Genomic DNA, 22,695 nt, shown 5'->3' with positions numbered 1-22,695 from the left:
ACACAGTACAACCACTGCACCACCATCTGGTACTCTTACTACTGAGACAACAGCTACAGAAACAATGGCAGAAACTGCTTTACCAACAGCTACAGGTGCTACAGCTACAGAAACACTGACGACTGCTTCTGCCACAGCTACAGAAATACTGACAAGTGCTACTACCACAGCTACAGAAATACTGGCAACTGCTTCTGCCACAGCTACAGAAATGTTGACAACTGCTTCTACCACAGCTACAGAAATGCTGACAACTGCTTCTACCACAGCTACAGAAACACTGACAACTGCTTCTATCACATCTACAGATACACAGAAAACTGCTGAAACCACAGCTACAGTAACAATGGCAACACAAGTTACACCTGCAGCTACAGGAACAATGCCAACAACTGCTGCACCCACAGCTACAGGAACAATGGCAACAACTGTTACACTGGCAGCTACAGAAACATTGACAATGGCTTCTACTGCAGCTAAAGAAGCACTGACAACTGCTTCTGCCACAGCTACAGAAGCAATGACAACTGCTTCTGCTACAGAAACACTGACAATTGCTTTTACCACAGCTACAGAAACACTGACAAATGCTGAAACCACAACTGCAGTAACAATGGCAACAACAGCTACACCTGCAGCTACAGGAACAATGCCAACAACTGCTGCACCCACAACTACAGGAACAATGACAACAATTGCTACACCTGCAGCTACAGGAACAATGCCAACAACTGCTACAGCTACAGGAACAATGGCAACAACTGCTACACCTGCAGCTACAGGAACAATGCCAACAACTGCTACAGCTACAGGAACAATGGCAACAACTGCTGCAGCTACAGGAACAATGCCAACAACTGCTACAGCTACAGGAACAATGCCAACAACTGCTACAGCTACAGGAACAATGGCAACAACTGCTGCAGCTACAGGAACAATGCCAACAACTGCTACAGCTACAGAAACAATGGCAACAACTGCTACAGCTACAGGAACAATGCCAACAACTGCTGCACCCACAGCTACAGGAACAATGGCAACAACTGCTACACCTGCAGCTACAGGAACAATGTCAACAACTGCTACACTTGCAGCTACAGGAACAATGCCAACAACTGCTGCACCCACAGCTACAGGAACAATGCCAACAACTTCTACACCTGCAGCTACAGGAACAACACCAACAACTGCTGCACCCACAGCTACAGGAACAATGGCAACAACTGCTACACCTTCAGCTACAGGAACAATGCCAACAACTGCTGCACCCACAGCTACAGGAACAATGCCAACAACCGCTACACCTTCAGCTACAGGAACAATGCCAACAACTGCTGCACCCACAGCTACAGGAACAATGGCAACAACTGCTACACCGGCAGCTACAGGAACCCTGACAAATACTGAATCCACAGTTATGGAAACACCAGCAAAAACTGTTGCACCCACAGCTATTTCAGCACTGACAACTGCTGAGACCACAAAAACAGGAACTATGGCAACAACTGCCCCACCTGCAGTTACAATGGCAACAACCGTTTCACCCACAGCCACAGAAACAACAGCAACAACTTCTTTACCCACAGCCACAAAAGAACTGACAATTGTTGAAACCACAGATTCAACAACACTGACAAGTGCTTTACCCACAGCGACAGGAACACTAACCACCATGGCACCCAAAGCTACAGGAACAACAGTAACTACATACATATCTATAAGTACAATGCCAACAACAGCTGAAAGCATAGCTACAGGAACAATGTCAACAACTGCTGCACCCACAGATACTGAAGCATTGACAACTGCTGTAACAACAGCTACAGGAACACTGGCAACTACTAAAACCACAACTACAGCAACTATAGCAACAACTGCTACACCCACAGGTACAATGGCAACAACTGTTGTACCCACAGCTACAGAAACAACAGCAATAACTACTGCACCCACAGCTACAGAAGCACTGACAAGTGCTGAAACCACAGCTACAGGAACACCAGCAACAACTGCTGAAACACAAACAATGGAACCAATTGTTGCACCCACAGTTACAGAAACAACAGCAACAACCTCTTCACCCACCACCACAGTAGCTCTGACAACTGCTGCACCCACAGCTACTGAAGCATTGACAACTGCTGCAACCACAACTACATTAACACTGACCATCACAGAACCCAAAGCTACAGGAACAACAGTAACAACTGCTGCACCCACAGCTGCAGGAACAATGCCAACAACTGCTGCATCCACAGCTACAGAAAAACTGACAACTAAAATTACAGCCACAGGAACTATGGCAACAACTGTTACACTCACAGTTACAGGTACAATGGCAACAACCATTGTACCCACAACTGCAGAAACAACAGCAACAACTACTACACCCACGGCAACAATGGCAACAACCTCTGCACCAACAGCTACAGGAAGATTGACAAGTGCTGTATACTCAGCACCAAAAACAATGACAACTGGTACACACACAACTATGAAACTACCAACAACAATTATCTCTACCATTACATCAGCGATCACTTCACCAGCTTCAATTATGACTATATCACAAGAGACAACAATGAAACAAACACCTGCAACTACGACTGAGCCAAAACCTGAGACAACTACTACTACTACTACTACTTTTGTAAATTTCAACTATACAATCATAAATATGGAGTTTGATTCAAGACTATTAAACCCAGAGGACCCATACTACATTATGCTAAGGAATAAGACTGAAACACTGGTGAGTCTGCGATGAATCTAGATGGCCTGATTCTAAGTCGGGAATAAAGCAAGAAAAGGCGAGTCATGCCTCTTTACATTAAAGTCTCTGATCTGACCCTGGATTTGGAACATGGTTCCAAACTGGGTCATACCGTGGACAGCCCCTTTTACACTGTGGCATCGATTTGGTTTATTCCCGGGTTGGCACCGTTCACACTGCACTTGTGTGCAGTAGAATTCTTCAGGCGGCACTTGGAGATGACATCATCTCCAAGTGCCGATCTCCCCATGCTGGAAACGGGACCCGGTTTGGATGACCCGGGATACTCGTTTCCACTGCGCACAACCTGGGTCCTTCCCAGGTAAAACCCTGCTAGCTACCAGGGTTGGATTCCCCTGAGACTGGACCCAGGTTGACCCATTTCCACTGACAAAAATCCTGGGTTAATGGGCGCTCACGTGCAATAAAACAGGATTTTGAGGTTAGTTAGAAAAGGGATTTAACTGCAACATGGTAATATCATGCTGCACTGCATGTAGGGCAGATTTAAAATGTGCAGAGAGAGTTAGATGTGGGAGGGGTGTGTCCAAACTGACATCTAATTTGCAGTGTAATAATAAAGCTGTCCAGCATTTGAGGGCTACATGCAATAGCAGCCGGTATTTACCCTGCATGTAAAAAAAATAAATGTATTTGCAACCCCTTGTATTGCAGTGCAGCATGGCTTGTCCAGGTACAATTACTTGCTCTTTCTTGCTTTATTCCTACCTCAGTAATCAGGCCAAGAGTCATTAGTCTCTGCCTGAGCAATATGGATAAACTCTGACATGAAGAGTACTGTCAGGGAGACAATAGTATAATATAAAATGTAACTGAACTTTACAAATTGTTTATATATTTGTAGAGTTTGTTGTGTGGTACAATAGCGATGTATACAATATATATCAGAGCCGTAACTAGACTTTTTGGTGCCCTGTGCCAGAAAGAGCATTGGCACCCCCTTATTTTTTCAAAGAGACATAATGCACCCAAAAAGGGGAATGGCCTCATGGGGAAGGGACAGGGAAGATATAGGCGAGGCCAGGAGATGCTGGGGATGAAATAGGAGGAAGCTACAAGTGAGAATGATAATAAACAGAAATTTGACAGGACCAAAAAGCGCCCCTGACCTGTGGTGCCCTGTGCGATGGCACCAGCCGCACTACCCTAGCTACGGCCCTGATATATATTATATAGAGTTTGTTGTGTGGTACAATAGCGATATGTACAATATATATTATATAGAGTTGTTGTGTGGTACAATAGCGATATGTACAATATATATTATATAGAGTTGTTGTGTGGTACAATAGCGATATGTACAATATATATTATATAGAGTTGTTGTGTGGTACAATTGTATTACCAGGTAACTGATAACTGATTTTCTATATAATTATTCTCGTGCAGGGACTACAAGTGATAATAGAGATTTACCCCCTGTGTCAGTATGTGGTAACAACTGCGTTCATGTAAGTATGTTCTTTGTAACAATTTAAACAGTAATTCATCATTGTTAATTTATATTCCACCTGTATTAAATAGGTCTTCTGGTTCCATACTATTTTATCTTATAAGTGTGTCAGGGGTGGTTTAAAATAAGAGGAGGGTCTGTGTGCAGCCTCTGTGCGGCCCCCCCATAAATCTGGCAGCGCAGTAGACTCTGCGCATGCACAGGTCTCCGGTAACATGGCACCCACAGCATTTTCCAGTAAATTCAATCTGCAACACCGGCTGATGCGGGATTCCAGAGAGGTAAGTATAATAATTATATGGGTGCAGGGTGTGCGGAGTGGGTCCCCCTGGACCCAGGGGCCTGTGTGCACCGCAAACCCTGCACCCATTATAGATACACCAATTAAGTTTGTACATGATACAACGGCCACTAAATCATAACTCCCGACATTATCCCGGACATCACACATACACAAACTACTAATAAGGTATATGGCCAAATGCCTACTTCTGTTATGTGCATACACTGCACGAAAATACATATCTGACATAACAGTCATACATCCAACTCTAAGGGGTCCATTCAAGTCCCCCTACAGTGTAAGTGCAGCTGTGTACAAAAATCCATGAGTCTGAGGTGAGATTGGGTCGCAAAGGGGCTGAGTTGCGGTGCCTTTGGCAGCGTTTCCATGCCGTTGCAGCGGCAACTTGCCCCCCTCACGGCTAATTGAATTGACCCCTAAGGCCAATGTTCAACCAACTTTCAGAGAGTCCGTCACAAGCACACATAAGTTGTTTCAGAAAATGTGTCCCTGCACTCCGCTACCCAATAGACTGAATTGCCGCATTGCGCACCAGGGAATATAGGCTACAGTTTGTACTGTGAAATATCTTTATGTTCAGTTTACTCAGTAAAACACAGATGTATGAAACGTTAGCGAGTGCTAAGCCAAGAGTACAGACTGGGGAGCTCACTGCTGCAAGGGACTAAGGGCCTGATTCAGCAAGGATCGCTACTGCGATTACGCATGAAATCGGCCGATTGTTGCATTCTGGGCATTCATCGAACCGGCCAGTGACTACGCAGACCCATCGCAGAGTGATTGACAGGAATTGCCGTTTGTGGGTGGTGGTCAGCGAAACGCAGGCGTGCCAGTGCATTCAAACGCTGTTACAGGGGCGTGCATAAAGTAGCCACCGCGATGCCATACACAGCTAGAGTACACGTAGCGTGCGATGAAGTTAGAAATTCCTGAGTAAGGTCAGAGCTTGTGCAAGTGTGCGTGAGGCTGCGATGGTACTCCATGTTACCGATGGTTTTGCAGTCTTGCTAATGTTTACGGATGTGTGTAAGGTAAGGTGGGGGTCCTTGTGTAATGCTGCTATGGCATATCGATCGCAATGGATTAAAATACTATCGCAGTGAGACTGCGGGCATAATCGCAGCCGCGATCCATAGAGAATCAGGCCCAAGGGCTCTATTCATCATCACTTCATTTCTATGAACAAATGACCATTTTCACCTGCTATTGTAGAAAATAAGTTTTTGGGCCATTCAACAAGAAGGTAAAGCAGGAGATATCATGGGTATCTCCTGCTTATTGGAATGGCCCGCTGTCCCCATACACTAGAAATTCATCATGCTCCGAAAATACAATATTTTCAGAGATTAATTGCGGGAACATTCGCCATCTTCAGATGGTGAGTGCTCCCGCTACCTGCTCCTTCCCTAAGGGAAGGAGTCCCGGGTCGCAAAAAGGGATACTTTCAGATCCCTCCTTGTCCTGCTTTTTCCGCCGGCTGCTGGGGCTCTTGTACACATGCATGACCTACAAGACACGTATGAGTGACTAGTGTCACTGCTCCGAAGGACTCGGGAGAGACAGATGATTTTCGCATCAGCTGTCTCCTCACCGGAGCAATGATGATTTGCTGCGAGATGGAATGTTAATTATCGGGGACCCTGATAATTAACATGATGAATAGAGCCCCAAGAAACTAGTTGTACATAATAACAAGCGTTTGTGGTTTTTATCCCCCCAGGAATGGCTCGGTGAAAACAGTAAATCAAGCAGCGTTCCCAAATAACTCAGTGGTGCCATCAAGCGAAATCCTGCAGGAAGAATTTTTGAATCAAGTGAAGAAGAATGGTGGAAGGATGGACCTTGTTATCGTCTCTTCCAATACCACAACTAATGGTGAGATATCAGAGTCCCATACACAGTTTACATCCATGAGCACACCTGCATACAGCTCCTGCTGCATACTAATGGCTGGCAGCACCATTGCTCCTTATCTGACCTTTGGGAATGTGTTATGTTGTACACTAGTGTAGAAAGAGGTCTATATTATAGGAATAGGCTTTAAGGTCGCTGTACTGGCATATTGTATTTGATCACTGTATCATTTTTGGAGAGTGATTTATGATATAATGAGGTGGATGTATTTACTGCCCAACCCCTCAGTAATACATGGGGGAGAATAGGTATCAGCCCACATAACGTGCGCTGATACCACTTTTTCCCCATATCGACATACAATACATCTACCCCACTGTGTGATGTCATCAGCAGTGTTAGGAGACAGAGTGAAAAGTGATGAGGTGCCAGCCAATCAGCTCCCAACTGTCATTTTTCAGACACAGCCTGTGAGATGGCAGTTAGGAGCTGATTGGCTGGCACCTTATCACTTTTCACTCTGTCTCCTAACACTGCTTAGTAAATAGACCCCTCAGTCTGGTATGTACAGACATCTGTTTACTGGGCAATCATGAGCATGGTGAAATGGGCTGAATTGCCCGGGTAGGGGTAGTTGGTTTGATAACTATTAAATAAAATACAACTAATAAAATATGATGCTCTGTTACATTTAAAAATTTCAAATTGTGCAATGTCTGCGTTGTTGTCACAATTTAGCTGTGACCCTATGCCCATGAATGATTGAGTGAGGGGTAGATAGTACTGAAAAATCTTTTTAATACACTACAATTTAAGGGGGTATTCAATTAGCGGTGATAAATGCAACTACTCACATCACAGCTATCTATGATAACCTAATATCGACGATTTCCTGCACTGTTGGTGGTCGCGAGGTGCCAGAGAGAGACGGCTGGAACCTCTTGGACTCTCTTCCTCTCAAAATCTATCCAAAGCTTCAAACAGGTTCTCAAAAACCAATTCTTTATTAAAGCCTTCCAGCTCTCATCCTAACCCACAACTCTATACGCCTCACTCACTGTCTCTCCCCTCTGTGTCACCTCAGTCAGTGGGCCCCTCCTCACCAAACTGTAAGCTGTCACGAGCAGGGCCCTCTTCCCTCATGTGTTTTTTAGTCTCCCATCATCTCTTCCCCATTGCTAACAACAGCACCACACCTTTGTGTTCAGCCAGCGCTGCCTTTGTGGATATTATGACTCCATGTGCAGCAATGGTTAGTTAGCTTGTACCCAATGTTTCGCAATGTGTCTTCTGTATGTCTATTGCATTTTTGTTTCTGTTGTTTGCACTGCTTCTGCTTACATACTATGCAAGGCGTGGACTCCTTGTGGTGCCATATAAAGGGTAATAATAATAAGGGATGCGGTCAGGATACCGGCGAGCTCTATCCCGCCTGACGATATCCTGACACTCACATCCCGGCATGGGACCAAAGATAGGTGTCGAAATCCCGATGCCTCTCATTAGCACCACACCGAAATCCCGAAACCCAGCATACCGAACGAAGGTAAGCCAGGTGTTTTAGTGTCTAGCTGCGGGGGGGGGGGTGGGAGGGTTAGCTTTAGGGACCCTGGGGGGATTTAGGATTAGGCACCCCCAGGGAGGGTTAGTGTAGGGAAAGGGGGTGGTTAGGGTTAGGCATCACTAGGGGGGGTTAGGGACCACCCTGGGAGGGTTAGGTTTAGGCACTAACGGGGGGGAGGTTAGGGTTAGGCACTGGGGGGAGGTTAAGGTTAGGCACTGGGGGGGAGGTTAGGGTTAGACACTACTAAGGGAGGGTTAGGGTAGGGAGAGGGGAGGGTTAGAGTACTTACCTGCTGCAGTAGGGATTTCGACCCATCGTGCTGCCGCTGACGGTATTTGATCTGTCGCTTGTGTGTGGCTGAGCAAGTCCGTCCATCTCCGAATCAGGCACTAAGTATAGGAGTTAAAACCACCTCATTGGTGATGGGGTTAAACAAGAGTAACGATGTAATGATTGCCAGAGGTGTCACAGCTATAAATGTGTAACAAGAATGTATCTTTACTTTTTTTTTTTTTAAACAATTTTTTATTAGCATTGTAAAAGTAAACATATTGAGAATACAACTTGAAATATAATTTCACATAGTAAAATATAAATAATCTCAATACACCAAACAAAGAGATTTTAATATAATTATATTATAATAAACAATTTACTAATTTCAAAATAATAGAAGTACTATACCAACATTTTATTTATAACAGAGAAAAGAAAAAAAAAAGAAAGAAAGAGAAAAAAATAAAAATAAAAAATAAATAAATAAATAAAGGAGGTGTGGAGCAGGGAGAAATATATTTTATATCAGTGTTGGCTAACCTTGACACTCCAGCTGTTGTGGAACTATATATCCCAGCATGCCCTGCCACAGTTTTAGCATGCCCTAATAGCAAAACTGTAGCAGTGCATGCTGGGTTATGTAGTTCCATAACAGCTGGAGTGTCAAGGTTAGCCAACACTGTTATATATCATACAGTATAATACTTTATATCTTTCAAGTAAGGTCACGCATCAATGACCATGATGTGTTTTCGAAAATTTCCATTATATATGTAGATTTATCTAATGGAAGATAATCTATATATAATTCCCATTTCTTATGGAATCGGGCAACTCCTTGCTCTATATTAGTCAATGCTCTCCTCCTCTCAAAATATAATATACAGTAGCTAATAATTCAGTTCTTACCATTGTAATTGATGGCGGGTTAGGATATAACCACTTTTGTAAAATATTCTTTTTGGCTATTGTGATTATAATGGAAATAATCGGTATATATTTATTAGGTAAAGATGCATCAATCCACAAAGTGAAATCTACTAGTAACAATGAGGCCCAAGAAAAAGGGAGATTAATTTTAGTTATATCTACAATAAAATTATGGAGTTTACGCCAAAACTTTTTAACCTTGGAACAATGCCATACATTGTGTATAAATGTTGCAGAGGAAAAATTACATTTTGGGCAACTACCAGAAATGTCATTTGATATAGAATGCCTTTGTGCCTGCGATATATACGCTTTATTCATAAATTTAAAAATGAACCTCTTGTAATTTAGATGAGATAAGAGAGCTCATAGTACGTGGCATTGTGGATAACAAAATATTGTATCTTTACTTTTAAAGCTCCAACAACATCTATGCAAACTACAGATACAGAAATGAGCACATCTGGATCTACCAGACTGACTTCAACAACTTCACCATCTACATCTACTACAATAATAAGCCCTGGAACCACCATGATAGGAAAAACAACCAGTACAACCGCTGTATCTCCAACTGGTACCCTTAGCTCTCCCACCACACTTATACCTAGTATCACTACATCTGGCACAACTATCCCTTTCACTAGTACCACTACACCTGGCACAACTATCCCTTTCACTAGTACCACTACACCTGGCACAACTGTCCCTTTCACTAGTACCACTACACCTGGCACAACTGTCCCTTTCACTAGTACCACTACACCTGGCACAACTGTCCCTTTCACTAGTAGCACTACACCTGGCACAACTGGCCCTTTCAATAGTACCACTACACCTGGCACAACTGTCCCTTTCACTGGTACCACTAAACTTGACATAACCATACCTTTCACTAGTACCACTACACCTGGCACAACTGTCCCTTTCACTGGTACCACTACACCTGGCACAACCGTCCCTTTCACTAGTACCACTACACCTGGCACAACCATCCCTTTCACTAGTACCACTACACCTGGTACAACTGTCCCTTTCACTAGTACCACTACACCTGGCACAACTGTCCCTTTCACTGGTACCACTAAACTTGACATAACCATACCTTTCACTAGTACCACTACACCTGGCACAACTGTCCCTTTCACTGGTTCCACTACACCTGGCACAACCGTCCCTTTCACTAGTACCACTACACCTGGCACAACTGTCCCTTTCACTGGTTCCACTACACCTGGCACAACCGTCCCTCTCACTGGTACCACTACACCTGGCACAAACGTCCCTTTCACTGGTACCACTACACCTGGCACAACCATCCCTTTTACTAGTACCACTACACCTGGCACAACTGTTCCTTTCACTGGTACCACATCTGGAACAACTGTCCCTTTAACTGGTACCACTACACCTGGCACAACTGTCCCTCTCACTAGTACCACTACACATGGCACAACTGTCCCTCTCATTAGTATCACTACACCTGGCACAAACATCCCTTTCACTGGTACCACATCTGGAACAACTGTCCCTTTCAATAGTACCACTACACCTAGCACAACTGTTCCTTTCACTGGTACCACTACACCTGGCACAACTGTCCCTTTCACTGGTACCACTACACTTGACATAACCATACCTTTCACTAGTACCACTACACCTGGAACAACTGTCCCTTTCACTAGTACCACTACACCTGGCACAACCGTCCCTCTCACTGGTACCACTACACCTGGCACAACCATCCCTTTTACTAGTACCATTACACCTGGCATAACTGTTCCTTTCACTAGTACTACTACACTTGACATAACCATCCCTTTCACTAGTATCACTATACATGGCACAACCGTCCCTTTCAATAGTACCACTACACCTGGCACAACTGTCCCTTTCGCTAGTACCATTACACCTGGTACAACCGTCAATTTCCCTAGTACCACTACACCTGGTACAACTGTCCCTTTCACTAGTACCACTACACCTGGCACAACTGTCCCTTTCACTAGTACCACTACACCTGGCACAACCGTCCCTCTCACTGGTACCACTACACCTGGCACAACCATCCCTTTTACTAGTACCATTACACCTGGCATAACTGTTCCTTTTACTGGTACTACTACACCTGGCACAACTGTCCCTTTCACTAGTACCACTACACCTGGCACAACTGTCCCTCTCACTAGTACCACTACACCTGGCACAACTGTCCCTCTCACTAGTACCACTACACCTGGCACAACTGTCCCTCTCACTAGTATCACTACACCTGGCACAAACATCCCTTTCACTGGTACCACGTCTGGAACAACTGTCCCTTTCAATGGTACCACTACACCTAGCACAACTGTTCCTTTCACTGGTACCACCACATCTGGAACAACTGTCCCTTTAACTGGTACCACTACACCTGGCACAACTGTCCCTTTCACTAGTACCACTATACCTGGCACAACTGTCCCTTTCACTAGTACCACTACACCTGGCACAACTGTCCCTTTCACTAGTACCACTACACCTGGCACAACTGTCCCTCTCACTAGTACCACTACACCTGGCACAACTGTCCCTCTCACTAGTACCACTACACCTGGCACAACTGTCCCTCTCACTAGTATCACTACACCTGGCACAAACATCCCTTTAACTGGTACCACGTCTGGAACAACTGTCCCTTTCAATGGTACCACTACACCTAGCACAACTGTTCCTTTCACTGGTACCACTACACCTGGCACAACTGTCCCTTTCACTAGTACCAATACACCTGGCACAATTGTTCCATTCACTGGTACCACTACACCTGGCTTAACTACTCCTTTACGGGAACCAGGTGAACAGCTATCTTCGACAACTTCTCCTATTACAGGAACTACTACACCAGAGAATCCTGCCCGTTTCACCACTATCTCTGGGGCAACTGAACTTTTGCCTGTTACCAATAACAACAAAGCAATTACGCCTTATACTGCAATCACTACACCTGCTAGCACTTCTTCTGTAAGTAACGCACTCCCTAATTTCACATCCATGTATCCCGGTACCACAACAACAGCTACTAGTGAAATGAATAGGCGCACAACCCAAGTAAACAATGCACTTTCCACTACTCCCCAGAAACCAAGTTTATCATCAGAGACAACTGCAGGTAAGAGACTAATGAATTTCTGTGAAATGGGGAATGATTGCTTTAAGATGCTTTATTGACAGAGGGAACCAATGTAATGTAGAAGAGGAAACACTGTAAAGTTCTCTGTACTGATGTCTGCAGATTATTGTGAAGAAAACACAACACAGACACATTGCGGATGTTACAAAACTGCTGCATTGTGTTTATATGTTATTGTCTTTGAACAGGCATTGTGGCTGCAGAGGAGTCAATCCCGGTCTACGCCAGAGCTCTGATTGGCTTGTTAGTTGCAGTAGTGGTCGTGATGCCCCTTATTATCTGCTTGGTAAGTGACTGTAAACTTCAGAATACAAACTGATAATGTAAAATGAACTATGGCCCTGATTCAGAGGGGCTCTGAATCAGGGCGTTTTTTTTTTTTTGTAACCCAGCCTCCAAGCCGCTCACTAAGCTGTGGGTGACCACCCGCAGCTTTAGCGGGCAGCTTGGCGATGGTTGTGATTATCGCGACCATCGGGCTTGCGAGCAGACCCTTGTGGTAGGGTCTCAGGTCTCGCAAGCCCGAGTGGACTTCCTGCTCTAATAGAGCAGGAAGTCCACTACTGACATCACGAGTGATGTCAGTAGGGCCGCCCACAAACGGCAAGCGTTTCTTCGGGAACGCCTCCGTTTGTCCAGCCACCCCCCTACCCGCATACAAAACGGGGCGAGCTGTCGATCAACATCGACAGCCGCCCCGTCTTGTAGCGAGCCCCGGAGCGAGTGAAGTTCTGAAAAACACTGCTCACACAAATACTGTGCAATATGTCATAGAAGTGGAGAAAGATTAAAATATTCTCACCTACTGTAAAGTAAAAATAAATCTGGTATTTGTCTTGAATTTACATCAAACTCTAAGAAAAATATATTATTATAAAATCTGTATACAGAAATAGTTATTTCAGTGATGGCTAGACCATATGGGATACGGTCATAATACTGACCGAAAGGGATTCCGGCACTCAGAATGCCAATGCCGGAAGCCTGACACCTGTCAAAATCCCGGTTTCGGCATTCCGACCGCCAGCATCCCAACGGTAAGTATTTGGGAGAGGGGGAGGGTTAGGTTTAGGCTGCGGGGGGGAAGGAGATTAGGTTTAGGCTGCGGGGATGAAAGGTTAGGTTTAGGCTGCAGGGAGGAGAGCGAGGTTTAGGTTGCGGGGAGGGAAGGTTAGGTTTAGGCTGCAGGGAGGAGAGCGAGGTTTAGGTTGCGGGGAGGGAAGGTTAGGTTTAGGCTGCAAGGAGGAGAGTTAGGTTTAGGTTGCGGGGAGGTAAGGTTAGGTTTAGGCTGCAAGGAGGAGAGTTAGGTTTAGTTTGCGGGGAGGGAAGGTTAGGTTTAGGCTGCAAGGAGGAGAGTTAGGTTTAGGTTGCGGGGAGGGAAGGTTAGGGGTAGGGAGAGGGGGAGGGTTAGGATCAGAGGCGGATTTAGACCTCATGGGGCCCTAAGCAAGACACCGATTTGGGGCCCCCCTTCCTTAAACAATCCTGAACACTATTTACGTTCCTGAGTTATTCCCCTTGCATTATTTGTAATTTTTCCTCCTTATGTTCAACTTTTTAAAATATTAAACATTAGGGGTGCCGTGAAAAAAATGCTGATACTCTAGGGTGCTGTGATTCAAAAAAGTATGGGAACTACCCAATAGGTAACATCTGAATGCTTTCTGCATGGACAGGGGGCCTGATTCATAGATGGACGGAACGGCAGAGCCGCACACAAGCAGCTGTGCAATTCTGTCCATCTCAGATGCAAATGCAGCACATGGTGTCTGTGGGAAACAGGCACCTCCTGCTGCATCTGTGATCCCAGCATTGCGACCGTGGTTGCAGCCTGGCATCACCATCGCAACCATCATGACCATTGGACTCGCAGATGGAAAGCTGTGCATGTGCAGTCCTTTAACAATTGGAGATGTGGGCTAACCATCTCCCCATAGAAACCTATGGGGGATGCGGCTGCCAGCGGGAATGGAGGTATAGCAGCAGGTATCGGAGATATCTGCTCTGGTCCCTCTGTGATACATCTGGGGGAAACTTAATATTTGGTGTTAAAGGGGTTATGTCATCCTTTCAGTATTTAATAAACAGCAGTAAACTTAGTATACTTCTGTTTGTTACCCGAATCACCGCCAGGTGAAAGTGTAATGCCCATGCACAGACTGGCCACCTGGCATATGCAATACACGACAGCCCATCGCTGGCAGCATTAGGCTGCCAGCAACAGCGTGGAGGACGTCGCTGGACCTTGCCGGAGGGGTCAATAATGTTAAATACCAATAGCATATTTGCTAGCATTACTGCGATACTAAACATAATATGCCACTGATAATATGGATTGTTGTTAAATTGAGCCCTTATTACCTGTCTAGGCTCCACACTAAAAGGCAGGGCCGTAGCTAGGGTAGTGCGGCCGGTGCCATCACACAGGGCACCACAGGTCAGGGGGCGCTGTTTGGGCCTGTCAAATTTCTGTTCATTGTCATTCTTGCTTGTAGCTTCCTCAAATTTCATCCCCAGCATCTCCTGGCCTCTCCTATCTCTTCCCTGGCCCTTCCCCATGAACCATGGCCCTTTTTTGGGTGCATTATGTCCCGAACCTTTGAAAAATGAGGGGGGCACCAATGCTCTTTCTGGCACAGGGCACCAAAAAGTCTAGTTACGGCTCTGCTAAAAGGTAAATCCATTTTGTTAGTATAATGCCGCCCATCCACTAGGTGATTTTGACAGGCGATTGCAAGATAACGACGTTGTTATCGTGCAATCGCTTGCAAATCGTCCGCAAATCGGGCAGTAAAATGTTAAAAACGACCAGCAATGCGCGTGCCCGCTGGTCATTTTTAACATCTGTCATCGCCCGAACATGATGGTCAACCTGACGACTGCCATCAGGTTGCCATGTTCGGGGATGATTGATCTGCATAGACTTAACGTCTGAACGTTCAGTGTCTGCACTTCACCCCTTAGGGGGACGACGGCACGATTATGATGTCGTAATAGTGCCGTCGTCCCCGCATCTAGTAGTGGATGGGCAGCTTAAGGGTGGCAGTCATCAATTAATAAAAGCAGGGGAAGAGAAGAGGATGGAAAGTAGAAGGGGTGTGATGGGGAGGAGATGAGGGGGCAGGTCTGAGGTCAGTAATACCCCTTTTCCACCTAAATTCCGGGTCTGACCCGGAGTTAGAACAAAGTTCCTATCCGGATTAGACCCGGAATTTTGCCGGCGCTGACCCGAGTCAGCGCCGCTCACACCGCAGTCGGGTCTGCATAGACCCGGCTTTTGTGGAGTGAAAGTGGACGCTTGGAGATGACGTCATCTCCAAGTGCCACTGAAGCCGGACCAATCGGCCAGCTAGCAGCGCACTCCTGGTCTTCGTGACCCGGAGAGCGCTGTTCCCATAGCAGGGTTTCACGGGCTACGCCCGTGTTAAACCCTGCTAGTTACCTGGGTTGGATTGCCGGGTCACTCGACCCGGCGATCCAACCCTCTGCCCTTTTACACCAGGGAGCTGCCCGGGTTAACCCTTCAAAAACCCGGGTTTTAGCTCCGGTGTAAAAGGGGTATAACTCTCATAAATACACAGACAGCAGTTTAGCAGAACCTTATCACTACCTTTCACAGAGACGAATGCCTTTGTGTAGCTTTCCCTGCTGCAGAGATATAAATCAGAGCAGCGATATAGAGCTACACATACGTGTGGGGAAGCAGATCATATGCTAATAGTACTCCCCTTGTACATGGCATAGCAATAAATCCACCCTCCTCTCTCTTACTACAGTATATAACAGTGCACAGTCAAAAGTACATCAGCATACTCACAGATTTACGCAGTAAAGCCCTAATCCTGGTGAGCACAGGAAAAGGGGAGGTGTGCAGTCACACAGGGCAGTATGGCAGTGTGGCCATGGAGGAAGGAGAGGGACGTGCTTGCTGTGCAGAGGAAGGTGGAAGATCCACTGTCTGGCTCACACCATGCGGGGAAAAAGTAGGGTTTATGAATGCACTATAGCAAACTAATAGGGAGCATGCCATGCCCCTGCTCTAGCTGGGTCTGAAGGCAGTTCTCCCCTCCCCCAGGAATTTGTTAAACAGCAGAACTATTAATAATAATTACACCCCCTGCGATAAGCTCTCCTCAGATCGTAAAAACTAAAGGTACTGACAGCAGCCACCTCACCTTTTATTAAGTAGCCGAGCAGCGCGCACTGTGTGACCTCGCTGTCTTCTTCCATCCTGTGTTGCCGGCTCCTCTCCTCTCTCTCCCGCTTCTTCGTGCGTGTCACGTGTACATAGTGCAGGGGAGGAGGAGACGGACATGTCACTGACTAGGCAGTGTGCTGGTGCTACTGTATCTAGCTCCCGGCGGTGGCAGCAAGCAAAATGCCATCTGATTTATTATACATCCCTGTCGGCGGCCGCGGCTGGGCCCCCTGGGACCCGCCGGGCCCTAAGCGCGCGCCTGCATTACATAGCGGTGAATCCGCCTCTGGTTAGGAATCTACAGACCAACAGGTGTCAGTATACTATCCCTGTGGAGATGCTGGTGACCAGATTCTGACTGCCGGCATCCCGTACCCAACCCGACCATATACTGTAGATATATAAATTCCCCCCAAAAATATCAGAACACATATATTGTGGCAGGGACAGCAGGATTTCACCTGTTTAAATGTGGAACAGCAGTTGAACATGGATCCAGTCCAGGTTTTCGTTAAGGTCAGAGATGAACTGCAGCTAAGACCAGCTGCCCGGGTGATAGGCTGGGGGTGCGGGGTTACGTTAGGAGCCGCTGGAGTCTGTAACAACTTTGCCAGAACAAGTGTTATGCTGTAACCTGCTGTGAACTGCTGTTGTACCACGTGAACGACTTGACTTGTGGAAAATAAAAAACCTGCCGTTTTGGCCTTTACCCAGTGTATGTTATCCTTGTCAAAATATATACATATATATATATTTATATATATATATATATATATATATATATATATATATATACACTGGAGTGCCAAAAGTCATGGGATAGCAGTATGTAAAGGTAAAGGTAGGTGAAGTCACCATACTGTGATTTTTGGAAATGCCCAGACCTGCATCAGTTGTAATCTGACATCTCGTGAGTCAATTTGAGCACCGGCTAGGCTGCTCATGGAAAGGTGATGTGAAATATCGGGGTTTGAACGGGGCATGATAGTGGGTGCCCGACGGATGGGACATTCCATTTCCGATATTGTGCGGACATTCAACATTCCTCAATCTATGGTGTCATGTGTGTACCGGGAATGGAAGGTATTACCACCCACCGTGGACAGCGCAGTGGCCAACCACGGGTGCTTAATGTTCGTGACAAGTGGCGTGTGACCACAACTGTCTGTGGTAGCAGACAAGCGACACTGGCTCACATCCACATTCAGTGCAGGGGGTACCAGACGCATATACAGCAGGTCAGTGCAGCGTTGTATAGCTTCTATGGAATATGGGAGCAGAAGACCCATCAGAGTGCCCCTGTTAACACTACGACACTGGACACAGCGCCTCACCTGGTCGCTAATTGGACCCTGAAGAACTGGCAACATGTGGTGTGCTGCGATGAGTCACGGTTCCATTTATTTCAGGCTGATGGTAGGGTTCGAGTGTGGAGCAGACCTCATGAGGCCATGGACACCTAATGATGAGGTCACCACTTTCACCCAACATAAACCCAAATTCCTGCACTTACAAATATCAGGGAGCTGTGAATCAATAATAAATTATTAAACAATAATTTATAAAATAAATAATTTTAAATAAATTTATAAAACATAAATTATTATAAAACAAATTATAAAACAATAATAATAGTGACCAGCGCTTAATCCTTATAATGTGACCCAATCTTTGGAAAGTCCTTAAATGTGGTGACTACAGTACTTTGGGTCCACACAATGCGCAAACACTTCCCCTGATAAGGGTGTCAGCTCTTATTTCTTCAAACAGGACCGTTGTGCAAGCCGTCCAAAGGTAAGATATCTAAAAAAGTGTGAGAAAACAGCGACATCTAGTGCAGCATGTTCATTCTTAAATGGTGATTTAAAAAGATACAAAAACTATAAAATATACGAAAGAGTCTCTGTGTATTTGTGGAGATTTTTTTTTTCAGGTCTTTTCCTAGAGGATCCCGATAACAACATCCAGGAAACAAAAAATATATATAAGCATTTGAAAAAAATGTCCTTAGACAAATAACCTTTAGGGTGACTCCCACGTTATATAATTTATTGGCGCATGAGAACAATGCATTGCACTCTTGTGTAACCCAAAGAAAAACCACTCAAGGTGATGAGTTAAGTGCTTGTGAAAACTTTCTGTGATCAATAGAGAACCATAGTCCCAGAGATAAAGTACATGTGCTCGTACCAAGGACGTAATTCACTTTGTCCTGACGTCCACAATGCTACTCAGATTGGGGTTATAAAAAAATGGAGAAAGCGACCATGAAGTAGTATATAAAAAATAACATTTAATAAATAATATCCAAACATACATGTAAGATCAGAAAATAGGGCTTATCTGCTGAAGCCCAAATGCATAATCCAGGCAGCAAAGTGTGTAGGTCATCACGGTACCACCTCAACGCGTTTCATCACATGTGCACTGGCTGGACTTCATCAGGAGGATGAAATGCACATGACACGTGTGGATCTGTATTATTTTATTATGCACTCACCGCACCACTGACCTCTCTACTGAGCTACTTACCCCAAGGTGTGTCTGTGTCTCTCTCTCTCTCTCCCCCCCCTGTATCCATCAAGCTGAGGTGCGACCTCAGTGTAACAACCAAATTAATGAGATTCACATGCAGAAAAAATATAGTACTTGGAGGGCACTCCCCATTGCAACAATAAAACATCCCTTATTAGTTACGTACCACCAGTGTCAGAGCATATTGTCTGACGTTTGGTCTATATGTCAGATCTTTGTCAAGGCAGAATTATGTCAAGAAGAAGCCACAGCCATCAGAAATACTCAACAACTGCTCAAAACAACCCCCTTAAATAAAACATAAGCATAGCTTACCAAGCTATACCCCTTTATTTAACACACAAAACTGTCATACCCAAGACTAAAACCCATCACCTCTCACACCCTTGGAGTTATCTGCTCCTACAAAGTAAGCCTGTGAATTATATAATACAAACATATATAAAGTTAATAACATTTAAAAAGCCAGCCCTATAACCAAAATAAATATAATAATCTATGATGTTTCAAATACCAAGAACACCCAACAACAATATTAAAGAAATAAAACATAGACTCATTACAAAAATACACTAAATGAAATTTGTTAATTTATACCCCTTGGGGCTACTGTACCAAGATCAAAAATCAATTTAGCCTCCCAGCGTTTCAGTGCCAGTTCTCTATCTCCACCCATGTTAGTGGGGGTTGCCAGTCAATCACCATGCACCTTAATGTTTCCGGTGAGTGCCCTTTCCTGGAGAAAATGGTGCGCTACTGGTTTATTCGTGGCTCCCGTGGCCAAGGCTTGTCGAACCGAACATCTGTGATTGGCCATTCGTTCCCGAAACGGCCGAGTAGTAAGCCACATATAGACCAATGAACACGGGCAAGTCAACATATATATATATATATATATATATATATATATATATTTCTTTAATATTGTTTTTGGGTGTTCTGGGTATTTGAAACATCATAGATTGTTACATTTATTTTGGTTATAGGGCTGGCTGGCTGGCTTTTTCAATCTAATTAACTTTATTTATATGTGTTTGTATTGTATATAACATAAGCATGGCTTTAAGGGTGTTTAGGGTTGCTAATGTGCAGGTTATACCGCTATTTAGTTATGGTCCTGACTTGCCCAGAGTTCCCTTGATATGCAGAGGGGTATATATTTATACAGTATCTGATGTGGTATTAGCATCTATAGTTTTTTACTTTTGGTTGATTGACAGTTGTATTTTGTCATGTGATCGCGGGTTGATGCGATCATGCTTCAGCAGTATCTCTCTATGTGGTATATATATATATATCTGTCCAAAAGACCGGCACTAATCCAATATTGTAAAGGAAAGCTTACCTTGGTGCTCTCCCTGGGTAAGACAACTCACTCAGTATGTATAAATCTGCGGGACGGTGGCACTCACAGGACTTGAAATCACAGGAACACTAGGTTAATATATTCCAACATTTCAATCTTTTAATCAAGACTTTCCTCAGGGATTGAAACGTTGGAATATATTGACCTAGTGTTCCTGTGATATCAAGTCCTGTGAGTGCCGCCGTCCTGCAGGTATATATATATATATATATATATATGTGTTGTGTGTGTGTGTGTAACACCTAGGGGGGAGTTCAATTATTAGTGCTGGGCATCTAACTAATGAGCGTCTATCGGAGCAATTCAATTGTTGCTGTAATCAGACGCCCATTAGCCGCGGCGATCACATTTTTCTCGCAGCCTCAGTAGGTGTTAGGAAAGTGTGTGAAAAGTCCCTACTTTTGGCGCCCAAACCAGGACTTTACCCAAAGAAGGATTTTAGACGAGGATCACCGCTTTATGTGGCTAAACCCTGCTCTTTCGGGCATGTAAAATAGTAATGGGCATCTGATTGGAGCAACTGAATTGCTCCAGTAGACGCCCATTAGTTAGACGCCCAGCGCTAACAATTGAATTCCCCCGCTATACTTTAAAAAAGTGGATTTGGACACCAATCCTCTTATAACACATTAATACACTTAACTTGAGAGATCCTGGTCATTTAGTCATATTATCCTTTATTGTAAATCACAGATTTCTTAGCACTCATACCCAGGACTTTAACCAAGCACCTCTCACATTGACAGACAGGAAGACTCCTGTAAGCACAGAAGCATATGTGCACCTCTAGTTACAAACCCATTTATTTTAGACACACATTTCTCAAAACTGGCATACCCAGGACTAAAACCCATCACCTCTCACATTGCAGTCAGGCACATTGAAGCTATCTGCTCCTACAAAGTAAGCATGTGTATTCTTCTAACTATATAAAGCTACTTATAATTGTCAGTTTAAAACCATTGCAGCTCTGCAGATATATGTAGTGGCTGCAACCACACATCCAATCCCCTGCAGCCACACACTACATAGATCAGCAGCCAGGAGATGCCTGGGATAAAAGAAGATGAAGCTACAAGTGAGATTGATTATAAACAGAAAATCTACAAGTGCCTCCAAACAGTGCCCCCTGCCCTGCGACCCCCTGTGCCGCGGCATGTCACACCACACTAGTTACAGCCCTGCTATTGTGTATGTTCTATGTATTCTATGTAAATATTATGTGGCACTTGTGTAAGAGGGGGACTATGGGGGTCATTCAGAACCGGTCGCAAGTACCGATGTGCTCGCAACCGGGTCGATGGGTGGCCCTAGCGGCCGCACTGCACGTGCGCAAGCCCCGGAGCGAGAGAGAAACTCTCTCTGGCTCCAGAGCTCGCTACAAAAGTGGCGGTTGTCGATGTTGATCGACAGCTCGCCCCTTTTTGTAGGCGGGCCAGGGGGGTGGTTTCCAAAATGGAGGCATTCCTTAAGGAACGCCTACCATTTTGTGGGCGGCCGCACTGATGTCAGTGGGGAGCTTTCTGCTCGATCAGAGCAGGAAGCTCCCTGGGGCTTGCGAGTGCCCAGACCCAACTATAGGGTCTGGTCGCAAGCCCCGATGGTCGCGATGGTGATCACCATCACGACCATGACCCTGGTCGCTAGCTAAACTGTGGGTGGTAAGCCACAGCTTAGCTTGCGACCAGGAGGCCGCAGCAAAAAAACAGAAGCGCCCGCCCTCATTCAGAGAGAGCGATTGCTTCTTGCGACCGCCTCTGAATGAGGTCCTATGTCCTTGAAAATCCTGTTCTCGCCCCTATGATAGCAACCATTTCACAGTAGTTTACATTCCGATCCTGCCTCAATAAGAAAGTATATTACCCCTTTAAATTAAGCAAAAACACATCCTTCTTATGTTTTTCTTAAAGAGGTTTCTGTTTTTAGATAATCCCATGTTGCTCGTCCAGCTCCTCCATGTAGCAAGCGGGGACCCTCCATTATTACCACCATCCACTAAGACCACTATTACTTGCCATTATTCTGTTAGACGCTATTGCCTAATCCTATACAGAGTTTTCCTGTGCCTTTGGCATAAAGTGCGCTACCAGGGGCAGGTAACAGGAGGCAAACCCCTTACTGACCCCTGGTGGTATAATTAAAACACCAGTTCTAACAAATGGCTCATGATACCTGATTTTTCCCTTCAGGCTGCGCAGACCAGGAGTTTTAGCGCTGTTGTGAATATCAATGGAGGATTAAACGTTTGA

The 22,695-nt window shown here is 45.1% G+C and overlaps 1 protein-coding gene across 1 annotated transcript; it reads left to right on the top strand.

Annotated features, from left to right (window-relative positions):
- The first annotated feature begins 64 nt into the window (after nucleotides 1-64).
- LOC148506080 (uncharacterized) lies at nucleotides 65-22,695 on the top strand. The gene is made up of 9 exons (XM_088447285.1): nucleotides 65-420; nucleotides 1,003-2,752; nucleotides 4,184-4,245; nucleotides 6,272-6,426; nucleotides 9,594-9,821; nucleotides 10,075-10,132; nucleotides 11,437-12,326; nucleotides 12,536-12,633; nucleotides 22,636-22,695. The coding sequence occupies exons 1-9, from the start codon at nucleotides 65-67 to the stop codon at nucleotides 22,693-22,695; spliced, it is 3,657 nt and encodes a 1,218-aa protein (XP_088303411.1).

The sequence above is a fragment of the Taudactylus pleione genome, unplaced genomic scaffold, assembly GCF_031769625.1.
Source record: "Taudactylus pleione unplaced genomic scaffold, aTauple2 ptg000428l, whole genome shotgun sequence".
Classification (NCBI taxonomy): domain Eukaryota; kingdom Metazoa; phylum Chordata; class Amphibia; order Anura; family Myobatrachidae; genus Taudactylus; species Taudactylus pleione.
Note: the sequence above shows the minus strand (reverse complement) of the source record. Positions and strands in the feature narration are given on the sequence as shown.

Bases quoted from the DNA above. Each gene is read 5' to 3' on its own strand.
- LOC148506080 (XM_088447285.1), top strand. From the start codon at position 65: ATGGCAGAAACTGCTTTACCAACAGCTACAGGTGCTACAGCTACAGAA. The intron at 4,246-6,271 runs GTAAGTATGTTC...TTATCCCCCCAG, and splicing joins GTGGTAACAACTGCGTTCAT to GAATGGCTCGGTGAAAACAG. The intron at 6,427-9,593 runs GTGAGATATCAG...TTACTTTTAAAG, and splicing joins TTCCAATACCACAACTAATG to CTCCAACAACATCTATGCAA.